Source organism: Fragaria vesca, linkage group LG5, assembly GCF_000184155.1.
Source record: "Fragaria vesca subsp. vesca linkage group LG5, FraVesHawaii_1.0, whole genome shotgun sequence".
Lineage (NCBI taxonomy): Eukaryota > Viridiplantae > Streptophyta > Magnoliopsida > Rosales > Rosaceae > Fragaria > Fragaria vesca.
Window position 1 is genome coordinate 1,244,084 of NC_020495.1, and position 20,254 is coordinate 1,264,337.

The 20,254-nt window shown below is 37.7% G+C and overlaps 4 protein-coding genes across 4 annotated transcripts; 1 reads left to right on the forward strand and 3 right to left on the reverse strand.

Moving 5' to 3' along the window:
* Window positions 1-710: 710 nt before the first annotated feature.
* Window positions 711-1,372, forward strand: LOC101305852 (actin-depolymerizing factor 7-like). Its single transcript, XM_004300731.1, has 2 exons — window positions 711-967; window positions 1,222-1,372. The coding sequence occupies exons 1-2, from the start codon at window positions 726-728 to the stop codon at window positions 1,370-1,372; spliced, it is 393 nt and encodes a 130-aa protein (XP_004300779.1). The 5' UTR covers window positions 711-725.
* Window positions 1,373-1,926: 554 nt separating this feature from the next.
* On the reverse strand, window positions 1,927-6,595 carry LOC101313116 (probable LRR receptor-like serine/threonine-protein kinase At1g63430-like). The gene is made up of 12 exons (XM_004298689.1): window positions 6,257-6,595; window positions 5,752-5,890; window positions 5,533-5,604; window positions 5,292-5,435; window positions 5,042-5,200; window positions 4,508-4,618; window positions 4,031-4,095; window positions 3,464-3,718; window positions 3,033-3,371; window positions 2,794-2,951; window positions 2,455-2,670; window positions 1,927-2,353 (listed from the first exon to the last, which is right to left on the reverse strand). Exons 1-12 carry the CDS (start codon window positions 6,339-6,341, stop codon window positions 2,108-2,110), a joined length of 1,989 nt encoding a protein of 662 aa, XP_004298737.1. The 5' UTR covers window positions 6,342-6,595; the 3' UTR covers window positions 1,927-2,107.
* Window positions 6,596-12,794: 6,199 nt separating this feature from the next.
* On the reverse strand, window positions 12,795-15,195 carry LOC101295227 (serine racemase-like). Its single transcript, XM_004298713.1, has 7 exons — window positions 15,074-15,195; window positions 14,392-14,584; window positions 14,204-14,290; window positions 13,886-14,116; window positions 13,550-13,626; window positions 13,263-13,449; window positions 12,795-13,119 (listed from the first exon to the last, which is right to left on the reverse strand). The coding sequence occupies exons 2-7, from the start codon at window positions 14,565-14,567 to the stop codon at window positions 12,873-12,875; spliced, it is 1,005 nt and encodes a 334-aa protein (XP_004298761.1). The 5' UTR covers window positions 14,568-14,584; window positions 15,074-15,195; the 3' UTR covers window positions 12,795-12,872.
* A 727-nt stretch (window positions 15,196-15,922) lies between these two features.
* Window positions 15,923-18,071, reverse strand: LOC101314179 (4-coumarate--CoA ligase-like 10-like). The gene is made up of 4 exons (XM_004298693.1): window positions 17,820-18,071; window positions 16,692-17,742; window positions 16,508-16,611; window positions 15,923-16,391 (listed from the first exon to the last, which is right to left on the reverse strand). Exons 1-4 carry the CDS (start codon window positions 18,018-18,020, stop codon window positions 16,173-16,175), a joined length of 1,575 nt encoding a protein of 524 aa, XP_004298741.1. The 5' UTR covers window positions 18,021-18,071; the 3' UTR covers window positions 15,923-16,172.
* Window positions 18,072-20,254: the final 2,183 nt, after the last annotated feature.

Below are 20,254 nucleotides of genomic sequence, written 5' to 3' on the forward strand. Positions count from 1 at the left end.
CGTGTTATTGGTGAATATAACAAATATGCAAGCGTTTTATTGTTAGTTCACAATCAAAACTGACCTAGTCTTAAGTTTAATCGGATTATATGAAGCAACGTACCACGTGAAAGCATCAAAGTGAATTGTGGAGATAGTTGGCTGAGAAAGAAAATTCTCTCCTTCCTTCGTTATCATAGCCTTCTCTCCAACTACACAGTTCTCGACCTCTCGTAGCTCCAAAAAAGAAGGATCTGTTTTCCTTTTCTTTTTCAACTCCTATAGCTTCTCTTTGTTCTTCTTGCCCCCACTTTCATTCTCTTAGGCCCCGGCCAATTCTTAGCCTTACTCTATTTTTTTCACATTTCAGAAGCCCTTTTTCATTGGAGACAAAATGGTATGCCTGCATTGTGTATGATGATGAATTGGATGCTTTGTGCTGTTCTTCTTTCTTTTTCCTGTCGACACTCCAATTTGTTTCTTTCTTAATTTGATCCATAGTGCAATGACTTATCATTTACGTGTTGTCACGTCTTTTATTACATTTATGGTAGAAAATCTCGCCTATATTGATCTAACCATAGTTACATTAGATAATCCGACATGTTATGTTATGTTATCAAGCTATCGTGGTTTAAAGTGAATAGTGAATCTGTGAATGTTTGACGATCAATCAATGAGAATCCAAATGATTAATGTAACGTGTGTCATGTGGTATTGGGGGACAGGCCAATGCAGCTTCTGGAATGGCTGTGCACGATGACTGCAAGCTGAGGTTCTTGGAGCTAAAGGCAAAGAGGAGCTATCGTTTCATTTTGTTCAAGATTGAGCAACAGCAAATTGTGGTTGATAAGCTCGGGGAACCTAATGACAGTTACGATGATTTCACCTCCAGTTTTCCACCTGATGAGTGTCGTTATGCTGTCTACGATTTCGATTTCATTACCGAAGAGAACTGCCAGAAAAGCAAGATTTTCTTCATCGCATGGTAAATAATATGCATGCATGTAGCAATTTTTCAATCGTGTATCATAGTACATAATAGATATCGAACATGTTATGTTATGTTGTTAGAATACGGATAATAGCTCACATTCACGCACTATGCAGTTGGTTAATAATTTGGCACAAAAGAAGTTTTGTGGAATTTCGAGTAATGTTTATGTTTCGTTTCCATCTTCTCCATCTTCTTCTCTTCAGTTGAACTCTAAATAGCTATGTGTACATGTTTTAATGTGTCAGGTCACCGGATCCATCAAAGGTGAGGATGAAGATGGTGTATGCAAGTTCAAAGGACAGATTCAAAAGAGAATTGGACGGCATTTCATTCGAGTTGCAAGCAACAGATCCAAGTGAGATGAGCTTGGACATAGTGAAAGGGCGAGCCTGCTAAGCGTAGCCACCCTTTTTCTCCTTAGTTCCAATCTTTATCATGCTTTCCCTCACTGTTTTCTTTGGGGGCCAACTTTCTTATAGCCGTTATTATCACTTGGTTTTTTTTTTGAAGTTTATAAATTCCAAATCAGCCAAGTGAATCTGTGAATGTAACTATGATTATGTGTGTACTCTTCAATCTGTAACCTCAAATCCCTTTTTTGAAAAATTTATGCATTTTTTGAAATTAAACAAACGGATTGAGCTCTCAAACCAAATTGGCTGCCAACAGAGCTGGCATTTCATGCTAGTGTGTGGCTGCTGTCTTGAGATTGGTTGGATTAGGTTTATTTGCTTGCTTCCATTTCATGTTAATGACTTTATTAGAATATATTTATGTTTTGTCCCAATCAGTTTCTGTGCAATGCTTTGTTCTCAATGGAGGATGAATACGATTAGTATAGTTTCTCATTCTGCTGAGTTGTGGGAGTGAATGATTTCGAATTGTATACCTTGTAGGATGAAAATCAAAGGAACAAACAAACTTGATATCACATGCAGAATGAGAAAATTCATGGAACAAACTTGATTAGCAACTTAGTTGACTGTAACAAATCGTATACAAAGAGATTTTGTCATGCATGATTCCTCAAGTTCCCTCTCCAATTACTACCATTTACAAGGACAAAGTCAAGGGAGAAAAAGACTATAGCAGTTGTATATTTCTTCTTTACAGTGTGTTAATTAACTCATTTTAGGATGAAAGTGCAAGCTCAGCCCATGCCAGAGAAGATGCTTTAAGCTCAAGCGACACCGATGTGTCAATTTTGCTCTCCAACATGGTGCATACTTCCTGCATCGATGGTCGCTTGGAGGGTTCTGGATGGATACAGAGATTTACCACATCACATAGAACCTTGAGGTCATCACAACTGAAATGCTTCAATTCAGGATCCACCACATGAGACATCACGTCTGGCAGCTCAAGATAATCTTTGGCCTGCAGAAAAGAGAAACATTAGTCTTTTGCGCACATCTAACGCAAATTACATTTTTACATCGGAAGCAAATTTCATAAACATTCAAATCTAAGAAACTTACCCAGTCTACCAAGCACCCCTTGTCCTTGCAGTATGGAGGCCTCCCACTAATTATTTCCAGTAGAAGTACCCCAAAAGCATAAACATTGCCTTGAATATCCAGGTGGCGTGCTTCCATAGAATTTGGAATAACACAGATAGAACCCTGGCTGCCAATAGAGCCTGAATTTTGTTCTGCCCGTGCAATGATTGTCTTCCAACTTTCAAAATCAACCAGCTACAGTTCAAACCAAGCATAATGTTATTAGAGCCAGCGTCCTGTCTTCTCATTCAAGTATGTGAATCAACTCTAAACTTGAAAACAAAAATATGAATTCGGAAGATTGAGAAGATTCCATACCTTGGGCAAAAAATCATCTGTAAGATATACAGCACTAGAATTTAACTCTGATATTGTAAATGGTGGCTCAAGTTCCATGTGGAGATACTTCAGCCCCCGAGCAATACCTATTACAATTTTCATGCGCCTAGTCCAACTTAACTGGCATCCTTCTCCATCTGCAGAAAAATAATTATCATTAGAGCTCACAAGACCTTCTTTAGCGATCAACAGAGGTTAAAAGAAATAACTTCACTTACAATGGAGGTGCTCATACAGTGTCCCATTTGAAGCATATTCAAAAACCAGCATCCTTGTAAATGGGGTGCTCTCACTACAATAACCTAGCAACTTCCCTGTATTCTCGTGAGTCAACCTTGACAAATCTATCACCTCTCTCTGAAAATAGAGCTCAAGATAGCCTGTCCAATGCTCTTCCTTAATGCAAAGGGATATCACAGCAATCTCTGGCCCACCTTTCATGTTGCCCTTGTAAACCAAACTATCAGGTGAAGAGCCAATAATATTGCTGAAGTCTTCACAAGCTACTTCAAGCTCCTGTCTGTTGAATCTAGCAACATCTTTCAACATCTCGGAATCTATAAAGAATTGACAACCAAATTAATCACTGTTGATTTTCCATACAGTTTTGAAAGCTTCAATAGAGCTGCAAATGCGGTAAGAAACAAACCTATGTAGACTGTAGTATGGTGGTCCTTTACACTTCCTGATTTCTTCCAAGGAATTATTATAGAAGATTTGCTATTGCATTTCTGAAGCCCAGTGACAACAGCAACTAGAACAAGAGAGCACACCATGGTTCCTGTCACTACTTCCAAAGCCAATAGCCAGGCTGGTTTTGACGTATCTGAATGTTTAGGGACATTTTTAGTAGGTTTGTGCTTTGGGTTAACTGCAGGATGGCCTTTTGAAGGTGGAGCACCAACTACATAGCACAAATAATAGTAAAGGTCACTAAGTGATATAAATCAGAAGTGAATATAAAATATCAGTTACCCACTGAGATGACAGAACTTTTAAACTACATATTCAAATAAGCTACTTCAAAATCACCAGATTACAATGATTAAATATGAGGATGCTCAGGCTCGTTCAGAAAAGAACATACAACCCTTGCTCACACTTTTAACCTTGTTAAGAAGTTTGTGTTCACTTCCAGTTTTTTTTCTTTCTTTTTTCTTTTTAAATAAAGCAGGAATAATGCAAGTATAATATCATATAATCATGTCAAACATACCACACATATCTGCAGCACGCTGTTTCGGCTCTTGTTTCTGGAGGCAATTTCCTTGAAAGCTTGACCTGCATGGAATAAAAGTTAAATAAAGGCTGACAAATGCATGAAGTTAAGTATTTTTCAAAACAACATGACATTAGCATATTAGACTAACTTGTCTAACTATACAGTAACAATCTTCTAACCCTTATCATCATTTTATGATCTGGTACTGTGGAATCCTAGAAGAATTAGAACATTCGTTCTTGACTTTGTTAGCACCAAGAGGAATATAAAGATTATGGGGAAGTGTGGATGATAAATTGGGTATAGGGATAAGAGGTTTCAGCATTTTGTTTACTCAAGGCGTGTAGACAAGAACACCACCAAAAAAATTGTCAAGTTTCCCAAATCATTTGACAGAAATACTCCATAAACCTGATACAATAGAACCTATACAGAACAGAACTTGATTGTTACCCTTGGTTAGGTCAGTACCTGGGAAGATACTCCAAACATGTAGGTATGCTACCCACAAAGAAGTTGTATGAGAAATCTGCTACTCTTAACTGAGATGAGCGGCAAAGGCCCGTCACGTTTGAGGCATACCTGAAGCAGAAAATAAAAAGATCCTAAGAAAAACAATTTAAGAAACAAAACCTTTAAATATAGGTCTGACCTCGAACTCAATTCAATGAATTCCTACTAAAAATTTTGCTGGAACATGAACTTTCATCTCCCTCTTACTTTTCCTCAGATCAAACCCCTATTTCCTACATCCTCTTTTTTAGCAACAAGAATATACTAAATCATCCCAAAAAGGAAATACTAATTGCCTAATTATCCAAAAATGTAGAGGGTTGCATGGACACGGACGTATGATGACAACAATTTATGAATTTTAAAATAACATAAAAATTGAATAGCTAAGCTGATTTCATAGTGGCAATAATTTAAAAATAGAAGAAAAGAAAAAGTGGAAAACACCTATTAAAATTTAAATGCAGGTATTACAAACATTCTGCCACTTACATCCCATGTAGTTTAGAAGTATTAGATGTGAGTCCTTTATTGCCACCGGCAGGAACAGTTCCTTGAAGCTTATTCCTATCCAAATAAAGTTCCTGTAGGTATCCCAAATTGCCAAGTTCAGGAGGTAGCTTACCAGACAACCCATTTGACTGGAGATTTCTGCATATAAATAAGTAAATTCACTGTAAGAAAATTCCAAAACAACCTAAATTGAAAACATCCTTTAAACATGAATATTAATGTCTAGTACATTTTCACAACGTTGGTCAAGTTCCCGAGCTCCGGTGGAATTGGACCAGTGAGTTCATTTGACCCCAAATCCAAGATGGTCAGGTATTTTAATAAACCCAGTTCCTTAGGTAATATTCCAAGCAGCCTGTTCCCATGCAAAGTTCTATAAAACAGGCAAGACAGCTTAATCAAGCTTCAATCATCAAAATATACAAGCAACAACATGGATTTCAGTACGGCATTTTAGATTGGAAACATACAGTTCTTGCAAGAGGGTGAGTTCACCCAAGTCTGGTACGAGAAACCCCCTTATAGATGAACCGGAAATGTTACTGCAAAAAGGGAAAAACCAAAACAAAGCGGCAGAGCAACTTTAGCAGTGTATACCATTCATTCTGAATTTGAAACATCAAAGGGATCTAACTGCAAAAACCATTCACTATAATTCAGCACTAAGACAGACGAAATCATTATCTTACATCTTTATAACATAATCTCGAGTCATAGAGCATGTAATGCCGGACCAGGCACAAGGATCCGAATCCAAGGAATTCCAATCCGACAATACCATATGTGGGTCTTCATATATAGCTTCCTTAAAATTTGTAAGAGCCCAAACTGCGGAAAATCCATTTCTCAGTCAGAAAATCATCTCAAACAACAAACGCGGACCATAACAAATAAACAAACTCCATCTCTATCTTTTCTTTCCAATTTGTAGAACACCAGATTCCAACACTCAACCAGAACCAGAAACAGTACTTCTACAGTGATTTTAAGCACCTTAATCAGAGTCACATTACTTGAACCACACTCACTCTGCTAACCACATTCAATCCTATCCAAATTTTATGAACCTCTATTCTCAACTAAGTAACACTAAATTCTTGTCTCAAATCTGAGACTTCTCTTTAACCACAAATACTTATGCAGCAGAACAGTGACACACATAAACCAAGATCTGAGTCAACAAAAAACACATACCTTCCTTTGATGGAAACGAATCACAACCCAGAAAGACAGCCCCAAAAACCAAACCCAGCAGCTGTAACGAGGCAAATGCTCTCATTTTTCCTCTCAAACTTTCACAACCAAGACCCAGAAGAACTCATTCAAGAAAAGCAAAACCCAATAAAACCAAACAAGGAAACCAAAGCAGAAAAAGCAAAAGAAAACCCAGTTGGCTTAAAGCTCTGGTCTTTATAAAGCTCCAATCTTTATGAAGCTTCAATCTTTATGAAGAGAATAAAGACTAGTACTAGTACTCCCCCAAGTTCAAGATCCCAGTAATTAATACTGTAAAATCTACAATGTGGGATTCGGTTACAGTTACACTAAACCAAAGTAGAAAAAGAAATGCTACCCAGAAACCAGAAGGGTCTGAAATCCTTGAAAATCAAAACTTGGGTCACTAAATGCAAAGGGTTTGGCACCAACCCAAAATCAGTGTGAGAGCAAAATTGGGGAAGACTTGGATTCAAAGAGAGGTTAGACAAAAAAGCAAGAGAATTTGGATAAACAAAAAAAAACAGAGAGGCAGAGTAGTAGTAGGAAATAGGAATCATCATTTTTTTTTTTTGGGTTCATTTAAAATGGCGGTTCCATTAAAAAAGAAAAAAGAAAAAGGGTTTGATTAGTAGTGGGGTTTTGGTGTCGTGTAGAGTTTTCTTGGATCGTTATTAATGGATGCTACTGGGTTTTTTTACTTAAAGTTGATGGTGCCGACTGAAAAAAACGTGGGTGCGACATATTGGTGGTACGAGATGTGAGAATTTGGTTTTGGAAGAAGGTGGGATCGATGGTTTAGAATATAGGGTGTGTTGGGATTGGACGAACCGGATTAGAGGACTATTTTATTAAAGTTGTTAATCATTTGATATAGTGTATAGATAAATAATTGTAGAAATATTGAATCTTACGTACACAGTGTGTACTATATGAATGACTTGATATCTCTACTATCTCTACTATATTAGAAAATCGGGCATTTTTTGTGTCAAAGACTTCATCAATTTTATGAAGTCTCTAAACTGTCCCTCACAGTATAAAGTTTACCAGAATAAAAGATAACAAAGAGGGTTATTTTTGTAAAACAAACAGAAATTCATCAAATTGTGTTTCACCAATTTTATTCTTAATAAGTTAATTGAAAGTTATCAAAAATAAAGGTTATTTAGTAAGAAGCCAAATTAAAAAACAAAATAGTAAAATAAATAGATAACCATGTAGAGAACAGTGGGTAATGGGATGCATACCAGTGATTGTGAATTTGTGATTCCGCGCAAATATTTGCACGGGTAAAAAGGATAGTACAGATGAACAATTAGTAATAAATTTTCACTGATTTGTAGTATGATCGAAAAGATTTTTTTTTGTGTAACTGATATTTTTTCAATGTTGTGTTTAACATGATGATTCCTTACTCTTATGTTTTCCCACATATTTCACCAGATACACTTTGCTTTTGAATTAAAATGTGTAACGAAAGTGGAAATGATGGTCTTCATAATGAGTTGGTTTAATGGCTTGTGGGGTGCAAATATTGGTTAATTATAGTAATTTGCTTAACTTAACAAGCACCTAACACCCCGGTATTTTCGCCAGTAATCATGTGCATGCCGTATTCTCAGCTCCCATTTCCCCCACTTCATTATTAACCCACGCACAGCACTATTAGCATCTTCTCGTCAAAATATCGCGAGAAACAGAATCTGTTACTAAAAGTGAGGTATTTTTGTTTTCTTAATCAAAGACGCTACTCTTCCAAAATGATAGATAAGTGTAATTCATCGAAAAGGTATGTTTAGCAAAGCAAAGATCTTGTTTTTTACGAGCTGAATTCACGGATTGATATACTAATTTAGGTCCCCAAAAAAAAAGATAGCTACGTGATATTTGTTCGCAAGTACTTTTGGGTTCAGTATACTTGCGATCTTTATGGATTTGAACATCTAAGTGGTTCCCTGATTTTTATCAAACATATTTGTACTATTGTTTTGCGTTTAAGGTAAGTTACACTTGACACTAACAAGCATTAGCATCCAATGGATATGGGTCCTACGGACTTTAAAATCCCCTCTTTGATATGCTATTAAGGTATATATACGATGGAAATCTTCTAATGAAGACCCTTAAGTTGAGGACTTGTTGAGGATTTTTCGGCTTATCCAACCTTTCGATCTTATATCCGCATTTTAACCGTTCAGCTTATGGGTATTTATGAGTAGATCATTTCTCTAAATTTTCAGTTATATTGAAAATTGTTAAAGTATTCATAAGTGTGATTTATCAATTATAAACTTGAACGGTTCATATTTGACAAATTTAGAAGGTATATATACGATGGATATACCTTAACAAATTTAGTTCGTCCATTAATTTGATCTAGTTTGTTATCTTAACAAACACCAATTTGGCTCAAAATTTGTAGAAATGATCTACTCATATGAACCTAAAAACTGAACAGATGAGATATTAAAATGTGATCGAAAAATAGGTTTTTTAAACCATAAACCAAAAAGTCCTCAACTTAATAGTCTTCACTAAAATGGCTCCCTATATATGATATATGATATTATTTTTAGGACAATCTGTAAATTTAGAATCCTTCCTCAATGAATTTGGTCAAGGTAACTTTGGATATCAATATATGTCGTATGCTTATGTTGTTATGTTTTGGCCTTCTGATATAAGATTCTCGGCCTCTTGCTGTGCTTTATTTATTAGCATCAAAAGGTGGGTGAAGCGTCAATGAGGCCTCTAATCTCTGTGAGGAATAGATTATGTTGCAGAGAGTTACGATGTTTATTGATTGATATTCCTACCGGCGTAATACGTTTCAACAAACCATCATAGGTACGTAGTCGAGTTAGTACGTAGTCAAGTTGGTACTCGAGTTAGTACGTAATCAAGTTGGTACGTAAAAGACTTAAATGTGGAATCTTCATACTCAGTTTCAAATCTTGTCGAGTTAAACCCCAATATTTTCTTGGTAACATGGAGGAGGAAGTCAATTCAAAGCTTAAACTCATCATGCTAGCTTCTCTAATGCCCTGAGCAAGTTTTCTTAACATCTCAACTCTTAACAGCTAAGGACTCGCCATAGTTGTTGGTTGTAGAAACCTTCAGTTTAGATTAATGGCTTTAAGTCTTGCTCTTCTCCTTCTTTACAAGGGAACTTTTATGTGTATGGGTCTCATTCATTATCAAAGCACCTCTTATAAAAAGTCATTCCCATAAGGCATCCTTTGCATTCTTCTTAATTTTCAATCAGTTAATTGAGAAAAAGTCTCAAAGAGACTGAAATTCTCTTCTCATGTTTCCACAATGTCCAGTTGTTCTCCATAAACCAACTCAATTACTCAAACCATGTGATATTCCTCCTAAAATGTTCAATGGAATTTTGATATTACAACCACCATGCACTACCACAATGCAGTTTCCCTTCTCTTTCCCTTAGATTTTGTTTCCTCAAACTATAAAGAATAGACAAAACACCTAATAAAGGATTTGCATGCATCTGCTCAATTTTGCTAATATTGTATACCATGATCTGTCTTTTAGCTTTTGCATGATTAAAAGGCAAGTTGTTATAAATGTGGACCAATTTTTTTTTATATATATTCCATTAGTCTGCAGCTTAATTTATAATCAAATATTATATTTTTCCTTGGTAGTGAATTTGGCTTTTTTATGTTTTGGCAGGAGAGTCATCTTCTTTGTCTAATTTGGATGTGACACAAGCAATGAGGATTGTTTAAGCATGAAGTGTCCTCATTGACAATGCTTCCAAGCAAGAAGCTCCTAAAGTTGTTTAGCATAATTTAAGGCTTGCAGGATGAGGGAGCCTGCCTCATGATTTTGAATTAAGACTGCTAATAATCATCAGAATTCATAAGTGGACAAACCCAGTTGAGCTATTCTAAGGTTTTAATTTTCTTTTAATCAAATCAAACTGGAGGAGTCATCAAAATTCTCCCATTTTCTTTCATGGGTGGAACTTGATCTGCATGGCTGGTAGGCTATCATTATCAGTAATGTAAATAACATATTCCTACTTCAAAAGGAGGATAACAGTATAAGAGCATAAGACAAGGTAGGGGTCTTCCTCCAGATCGAACTAAGGTTTTTCTTCTGCTTTTCATGAAGTAATAGAGCTAGAATTTCTTCTGAGAGGGTTTTCCTTTGTATTTGGTTCCCTCAGCACAGCTATAGTTTATAGTTATATACACATCACATCCTCTTTTTCTTTTTAGTTCCTTTTTTGCTTTCTTCCATATTTCAAGTGCTAAAGCTTAATTAATTAGAAAGTAAAATCATCCAACTTATCATCTGCGAACGCGCAAAGAAGTGAAGAACAGCATATGAATCCGACCAGTATTTAGTACTACGTTTTAGTTTGATGTAAATTATTCACTCATTCTTGATCAATTCACACTTTTAGAACATAGTGATTATGTTTGTTTAAAATTTACGCAACAAGTGTCTATAAAGATAAGAGGTTAATCCTGAAAAAATTAGAGCCTTACTGGTGTACTAGAAACCTTTGGCAGTTTTCTAAAAACTTCACAAAACCATGATTATTCCACAAATTAGTAGTGAAATGTGCTTTTACTTATTAGGAATCCACGGATAAACTGTTAGATATTTAGGTGGAGAACAATGACTACAATGCAGATCAGGTTAAAAAATTTGGCTTACTGGTATGATATCAGATAATCTGTCTGCATCAAAGTGGATATAAGAGCGTATAGAAGCAGTTTCAAAGTTTGGTTAAACAGAAGCAAGAGCTCCTTGATTTGACAGACAGAGCCTTATAGCTAGCGTACAAATACAACTGGAAGGTTTAAATTTAAGTTTCTTCCAAGTAATGCCTGCTGCATAACAATTAGGCCTCAGTTCGATTTTCAATTAGCAAAGGAGTTAACGTTTAAGCCAGAGCTTTTCTGGACCTAATTAATGATGTTCCCTTTTATGTTAAGAAATTCAAATAAGAAAGACTACTACTCCTTTTGAGTGATGCATGTGGTTCTTGTAAGGTACGTGCATGCCTGGGGCAGCAATAGTTGTGTCCCTTGGCTATCATTGTCTGGAATCAATTCAAGACGAAATGGCAAACATATATGGAGACAGTCTCAAATTAAAAGACGATCTCTCACTATCTGATCTGAACAGGAAGACGACACCTCTAAACCATTTATCTTCTCAGACATGATTGCCTAACCAATAAGTTACTAGTGAGTGGTGTTCACATGATCACCTAATGACTAAAGAAATCATGGTCATGTGAACGCTACTGAGTTACCAATATTAATTTTGAAAGGCTCTGGTGTAAGTGGTGAAAACATTCCCGCAGGAGGAAAGAACTAAGTTCAACCAACGAACCCTTATACATACATAATTATGAGACAAGCTATGGTACTGAAATATATATTCTACTTTTATTTTACATGTACTTGAATAAAAATTACAATGTTATAAATCAAATTACAACATTGAGAAAAAATTTACTAAATTTATTTACACTATTTACATGAAGTTAAACAAAATTACAACTATGAGAATAATTTGTTAAAAAAGTTGTAAAATGATTGTATATTTTGTAATTACAATTATTAGAACAAGATTACAAACAATATGACCTCAACATTACCACTTTAACTACAAATATGTTGTCACATTTGTAAATATAGGTATCACATACGGGTATGTACCATAGAATTTCCCCATAATTATATGACTTTGCATATATACAAGATGCTTGAGCTTGACCATAAAATCTGAATGTTAGGTTTCAAAGTCCTTGTCACATACAAGACAAGACCAATGAGTCAATGACTTGCAGAATTAGCAGAGGCCTATCATCCTCAGTCACCTTGGATTCATTTATGCTTTGGACCAGTGCAGAACCCAGTCACGTCTCAATGGTCCCAAATGTTTAATGCATAAATGGAGTTAGCTACTCATTTATTTTGTTGCGGTTCAGTTGCGGAGCCAAGGCACATCAACTTGAAAACCTTAACATAGAATGAGTGTGGTAGATTACAGTTTCTGAGCTATATAGTACTACTGTACATTGAAGCATAAAATAACAGCCTGAATGAGATATAGGATTGATCTAGGTCATGAAGCAGAAGTAAAATTGCCAAAATTGTAAGCATTTTCATGAACCAACAAGCAAATCTTACAAGCTATGTGCTGGTGTGCAAGATTGGCTTGTCAGAAAGTCTCAGAATTGTATTGAATTTCTTCAAGTCCAGAATGATATCATATATGTGATGTTCTTTGTTTTGGTGTCTCCAGAATCGATCAGGCCCAAGCAAACCCCACAAAGCGCAATAAGATAAGCTTGGCCCAAAATCATGGATGTAATTTCTTTTGAACCTTAGCAAAATATGCATTGTATAAGGGTTTTACTCCAAACTGTGAAGGCAAGCAAAAGGTAGCCTTAATTTCTGAGACTTTCTTTTTCCAGGTCTAAACAAATAATGAGTTAAAGTTAAGTCGAAAAGAGAACTAGCATACATAATACATAGTATACATAATACTAGAAGAAAGTATTAGTATTCAGGGGAAGAGAATTCCAAAAGAAAATAGCAAGTTATTTAGTGTATGAATCCCATAGGATGCCTAGATCCACATTACCTCCAGAAAGAACAATTCCTATATTGGTGCAATCCTTCCAAGCAGTATTGTTCTTGAAACTATCAGATAAAACAGCTGCGAGGCCTATTGCTCCGCTAGGTTCTACTGCAACCTTCAGAATCTCATAACAGAGTTTCATTGCGTTTATTATCTCCTTGTCCTCTACAGTTATTACGCCGTCGACAAGATCTCTTACTACTGGCCTGTCCAGTAGAAAGATAAGACTGAGTTAACGTAATGGAAATGCAAGACATGTGTAACAGAACTTGGAAATGCAGGAATTTAATAATTAACAAGCTGAAGATATTTCTAATGAACATTTGAACTAAATCAGATTTTCCTTTACCAGGTTAGATCTCCCAGAAAAGCTCGAAGCCCATCTGCTACAGTGTTGGTCTCAGGCAATGTTATTATCCTTCCAGCTTCTTTAGATTGAGCTGCATCGTTAGCTCCTTTTGGTTCAGCAGCTAAAACTCGAATGGCAGGATTGATATACTTGGCAGCCAAAGCCACACCTGATATCAAGCCACCTCCTACACGTGTATTTAACATTAGAAAACAAAGTTACAAGTTCAGAAATCATCAGAAAATAATATGCAGGAACAATAAATTCTTAAATGTTAGTAAACTAACCACTTATGGGAACGATTATAGTGTCTAACTGTGGAACTTGTTGCTCCAGTAGCTCCAACGAAATGGTACCCTGGCCACTGCAAGAACAATTTAGGTATGTTAGCATGTGGTACTCTGCCACATAGTTTTAGTAGGAACTATGTTAGCATGTGGTGCTCTGCCCCATAGTTTTAGTAGGAACTATAACAATGTCTAGTGCATTCAACTACAAGAGATAGGTACTTACTTCGTTACTGTAAGTGAGTTACTTGAACATTAGGAACTAGTTTAGGAAACAATTGCTAAGTCTGGGCACATCGGCAGTTTTGGTGTACTTACTAAAAGTCACTCTTGTACCTTATTATCCGCTCATCATTGTAGGGATGTAGAAGAACTGCGCCAGTTTCTTGCAGTACCTTGGCTGCAGTACTTTCCCTTGACTGCATTGTTGGTTCACTCCAGATTACCTGACCACCGTAACGCATGACATTCTCAACTTTGCATTTTGGGGCATTTTTCGGTATAACTATATATGCAGGAATACCCCGTAGTTTTGCAGCCAAAGACAATGCTGCAGCATGGTTACCACTAAATTTGGAGCCAGGACAACATCAGGTGATAAATATAAGCTAATCAAAGAAAATGACCATCCAAAAAAACGAGCCAAAAGCGAACCTGCTGTGTGTCACAACCCCTTTAGCAGCCTGATCATCATCAAGTGAAAACACAGCATTGCAAGCGCCTCTAAATTTGAAAGCGCCACTGCATAACCACATAATAACAAGTCTTATTATCATACAAAGACCAAAGCTACTTGAAAGATATGCACACACAAACATCATGAACTACTAAAAGCTTCTCACCCCTTTTGGAAACATTCACATTTGAAAAACAGCTGTCTTCCTGCAATAAGATTCAAAGTTTCAGAGGACAGGACTGGAGTTTCATGTATGAATGGCTTGATGCGTGCTTGAGCTTCTTTAATAGACGAAATATCAGCAGCATATTTCACTTCCCTCACTTGACTCTCTGCTTCCATCTAAGCTTATCTTGATTCTGAAACACAAATGAGAGAGAACTTTTAGCAACAAGTTAGACAACCTGACAATGTATTCAACACAATTCTAAATCCCAACTTCTACAAGCAAAAGCAGAACATTTTGGGATACCTATCAGAACTGTAGTTCCAAATTGTAGGTTAGTATACTAGATATTAACTAGATACTAGATACTGAAGAAAAGCTCAAAAAGTTGTGATAGATTCCCTAGTACACTTCAAATCATCGACTCTATACACAAATGAACTAAACTGAATTACACCCATTTCTTAAACAGGACCAGATGAGTGAACCCGACCTCATTGGCCAAATAGGTATTCAAGACTGTGTAATTCAACCTCTATCTCAAGCTTTAATTTCAATTTATTTCCAAGCAGTAAATAGTTCAATGAACTATGCATGCATTCCAGACAGTTAAAAGAGCAAAAGAGTGAGCTAAAGGATCAAAGAGAACGATTTGAGAGAGTTTCAACTTTCAAGAACTTACAGTTATTGTGCAAGCATCCAAAGGACCAAAATTTCCCAACTTTCAGAGGACACTGCGATTTGCGAAGAACAGAAGCTAAGACACTAATACACTAAAAGTCACTATTACGCCCACCATCCAATTTATTTACACACATACATATCCGGACGTATCGACGCATATATAAATATGTATCCTGCCGTTTCCGAGAACAAACTCAACAAAATGTCAAGTCTTAACCCACAGCCACAAGGCACGGGTTACGCGCTTGTGTGGCCGGAAATGTATCCGTAAATAAATTAGGTTGTCACAATAATGACTTTTTATCTTGTAATGGTGCAAAATTAAGATTCTTAACGACAAAAATTAGGTTTGTTGAGTCTGTTCTATGATTTTTACGGTGTTTGCTATTTCGTTTTCATAACTTACAAAGTAGAAAAAACAAATTATTGATTCTTAGAATAACTTCCTCTCCCTCTGGCTTGCTCGATCATCAACAGCTTTCAATGACATAAGAAAAGGCGGAGTTGGATGATACAGTCAGTTCACTTGGTTGGTGGAAAAAATAATTAAAAGTTAGGAAATGAAAAGACAACAAAAGAGTCGAAAAGACAAATGGCCCTTGAGTTGGTGGTGAGCCCTTTGGCATTGGCGTATCATGATCTCCCACCCAAAATGAATAAGGTTTCAGAATTAGACATGTCCTTATTTTTCATTTTTTTTTCGTCCTTATTTTTCATTAGAAAACTCGAACATGGAGATCGACCTGCCAATGACCCAAGTACATTTCACCAATTTGTTACTGTTAAATGCTTTCGTGTTTCGTCATCAAAAACCAATTGTTGTTACCAAAGAGAATCAAAAGACAAATTGAGCAAGAAACCTCTGTCAATATTCCTCGTCACTTCAATAATTTGGTCCAACAAGAACAATAAGACTCGCATACGCAACCAGTGAGGTCACAAAAGATCCCCTCGGATTATCGTAGCGATGTCGGTGACCATCCCAAGTGTTGAATTGTAATCAACAATTTATACAACCCAAAAAAGAAATCCGAAACCTAATGTAAACCATTAGAGAGATGTCTATGACTATAGAAGCAAAATTATGCGACTAGGAATCAAGCGCCAAACTTGGGAACTTTGGCAGTGGAGATTTGAGCAAGGAAATGCTCTGCCACAATGCGACGTTGGATCTTCCCCGTTGCAGTTTTCGGAACAGAGTCAGTGATGAACACCTTCTTCGGCACCTTGAAAGCTGCAAGGTTCTTCTTGCAGAAGCGCATCACTTCCGCCTCGTCTATGCTCGAGCCTTCTCTTGGAATTATAGCACAGTTAATCTGCAAAGTTACACACATTGCATTAGCATGGGCACATAAGAACAGAGTTACGATGGCTACGATGGCACGAAAGCACGAAGCTATAGGCTATAGCAGATTAGTTAGTTGCGACATACCTCTTCACCATATTTATCATCAGGCACTCCGAAACAAACCGCCTGACAGATCTCGGGGTGTGACAATAGCACTGCGTCAACTTCAATAGGTGATATCTTCTCTCCTGAAAATAGTACCAAACAATGTTATGATATACAGTCGCATTTTATAAGCTCGACCAAGTTTACGGCGCAAATTGATTACCTCCACGGTTAATGAGCTCCTTGATCCGACCGACAAGGTGTAAGTACCCGTCGGAGTCCAAAAACCCTACATCTCCGGTGTGGAACCACCCGAATGTGAAGGCAGCTTTGTTAGCTTCCGGGTTGTTCTTATACCCTTTTGTCACATTTGGTCCTCTAATGCAGACCTCACCACTGACGTCACTTGGCTGAACGACGCCGTTTTCGTTCAAAATGGCCAGCTCCTGGCCCACGGGTTTCCCGACGGACCCGGGTTTGTGCGCGCCGTCTTCGGGTAACGGGTTCGAACACATCAAATGGGTCGCCTCCGTCATCGCGTACGCCTCCAAAACCGGCGCGCCGAACGACTCCTCCAGACGCGCCAAAATCGATGGTGCCAGCGACGCGCTGCAGCTCCGGATAAACCGCAGCTTCGGGTAGGCCGGTTCGGGTTTGTTGGCGTGACGGTCGAGAATGATCTGGTGGATGGTGGGAACCGCCGTGTACCACGTGGCGTTGTATTTGAGCATGTCGGCCCAGAAAGTCGAGGCGGAGAATCTTCCCGCCGCCGGCAGCGTCACGGCGGCGCCGGCGGTAAATGAACTCAACAACCCCGCGATTAATCCGTGCACGTGAAACAACGGCAGAACGATCACCGTCGAGTCCGACTCCGTGAGTCTATAGACTGATCGGATGTTCCGTACCGACGAGGCCAGATTGAGCTGCGTCAGAGGAACTCCCTTCGGCCGGCTGGTGGTCCCGGACGTGTGGAGGAAGAGCGCCACGTCGGACGGGTCGTTAACGAATTTCGAAATTGAATCGCAACTTGGCTCGCCCACAGTGGCGGAAGACAGACAAACGTTACCGCCACCCTCGGACAACGCCGCCGTCACGTAAGGTATGCTCAGCTTGGTAGCGGCGCTCACAGCGGACTGAATCGGCTTCTCCGAAGTAATCAGAAGCTTCGACTCGGAGTCGGAGAGATAAAACTCGAACTCCTCCGCCGTGTACGCCGCGTTCAGCGGCGCGGCGGTGGCTCGGCACCGTATCACGGCCAAGAACATCACCACATACTGCACAAAAAATCAAAACAATTCTCAAAATTTTGACTCCATTTTTTTTTAATTAGGTGAAGAAATGATGATGTTACCTCAATGGAGTTGGGGAAGGTGAGAGCGATGCTGTCGTGAGGGGCGACGCCGGCGGCGAGTAATTGTGAGGCAGCGTACTCCACGAGCTCATGTAATCGGGCGTGGGTCAAGTCGAATTTGCCGGAAACGGAAATAGCGCGGCGGTTCGGGAACTCCGACGCCACCTTCTTCAACAAACCGGTCAAGGTCGAGTTTTCCATTGTCGGCGATTAAAGAAAGAATTGCAGAAGGTTAGAAACAATTGTATATATATAAGAATTTGGGGCAGAGCCCTTTTATATATATATAGGTTAGGTTCACAGAGGAAGGTGTGGGGGAGGTGAGAGCCAGGGAGGAGATGAGTGCCGCGTGGCGGCGTGGTGACGGGTCGGTTGGCGTGTGCGGGACCTCGGGATGTGTGATTCCACGTAAACAAGTGGCTTGTCGACTAGCTTGACACGTCAGATAACTGACAGGTGTCGGATGGATTGGGTCCCACTTGGGAGTTGGGGATGGGTGGCAACTGGCAAAGAAAGCGAAGAGGCAAAGGCCAAATATGGGTTCGTTTTTTGGACTTTTGGGTTCTGATGGGCAGCCAGGCCCATGCAGGGGCTTCCGTGATGTTTCAGGAGTCTCTAGTAGCTTTTCCCCTTTTGACTCGTTTTGAGGCTGCAACAACTTTGACCATTTGTGTGACATGTGAAGAAAGTTTGAGAAGAAGATGATGTTACGAGAGAGTCATTCTAACGAGAACCTCTGGGGATTAGTTGATTGGACGCCGAAATATTAGATATATGTAACTTATTATAAAAATTATATTTACTAATTATTTCAAAACACTCTTTTATTATGTTTTATTAACTAAGAATGGTTACTGGACGGATAAACGTTACTGAAATTTATAACTGAAAAAATGAAAAAGGTGAATCCTGTAAGACTATGGATGATAATTTGTAACTTTATCTATCTTAAAGACTATAAATGATAATTATAAAAGTTCAAGTAAAATCAACTTGTAGTGTAGCTGGGTATTTACCAGGAGCGAAGATTTTGAACACATCGAATTGTTTAGACTTTAGACCTTGACCGTGATCAAATTGTATTGGTGTGCTTTTTTTTCAAAAGTGGATGACATTTTTGACACATGACTGGTGTAGAAGAGATTTTGCATCTCATGGCACATCGTTGGAAGTAGTTGGGCTTTTGGGTAAAATAGTATTTGACAACGATTTGGAGTAATGGGTTTCTTCTTTTTTTGGTTCTTCAAAGCAAAAATATGATCGTGATAGCCGATAACTCGACATGTATATGTTGTATTTTAATTTGGCCCAAAATCTGCTGCGTGATAATTGATGATATATAAGTGTTAAACATGTATAAAGCCCAAAACTTCTTTTTTTTCTTTTTTTTTTAGGTCTCTGAGTTGACTCTTTTTTATGAAACATATTTGTGATAACAATACCATCCGATCATCCATTTTCCACTACTTATGTGACTCTTATGTGACTTGAATACTTGTGATCAAGCTGATCATGATTTGTTCTGAGTAATTTAATTTCTTTAAGTGTATATTTATGATATGAGATTGTTTTGTCATAACACGGTGTTTATTCTTACTTGCGCATTATTAGACAAATTCTATATACGTAGGAACTAATTAATTAAACCATTATGTTGAACTAGATTGTCATAAGAGATTCATTAAACCATTGGACGGTTCTAGAATCCAATCAGAGAAATAAACCTACACGTCAAGCTTAACAATTTTCTTAAAATTAATATTAATGTCAATGTTGATGTTGATGAGGTTCTCCCTTGTGATAGGATGTTCTATAAAATAAGCCTTGGTCAGCTCCTGATCTCTTAGCTCGTATCGATCATCAACTAGTGTACTGTCTCTCATTGATCACCTGTGACTTATCCATTGTTTTTCTTAGATTTCTTGATGTTCTTTCAATTAGATACGTATAGTTAAAGATGCATTCCAAATCTATCAGCTATTTTTTCTTTTCTTCGACTATTATATAATTTGTATCTAGCTACCTGGTATAAATAACAAGCAGCTTCATTTTGTTTTCTTTCTGCATAGCTTCGTTAGATGTAGGAGGCTTCATTGTTGTCTATATTCATTACATCGACAAGATGCATATAGTATTTGTATATCTTTAATTTAGAAAATGAATGTTGATTTTGAGCTAGCTCGTCATTCATGAGCAAACTGGCTTCGAGTATGTTTCTCTTAGAGTCTTATTAATTGGTACGTAGTATTAATATACGTACACATACGAATTCATCTTACATAATATGTAGTCGTCTCAGTTCATTATATTCCAATTATCCAGAATATATGCTTCTACATGAGAGTATGAGACATGGATATTATAACGGACAGCAGTCCACATTTGTACATTTCCCCAACCCCTGGAGTTACTTGCAATCCTAGTAATTTTTTTCA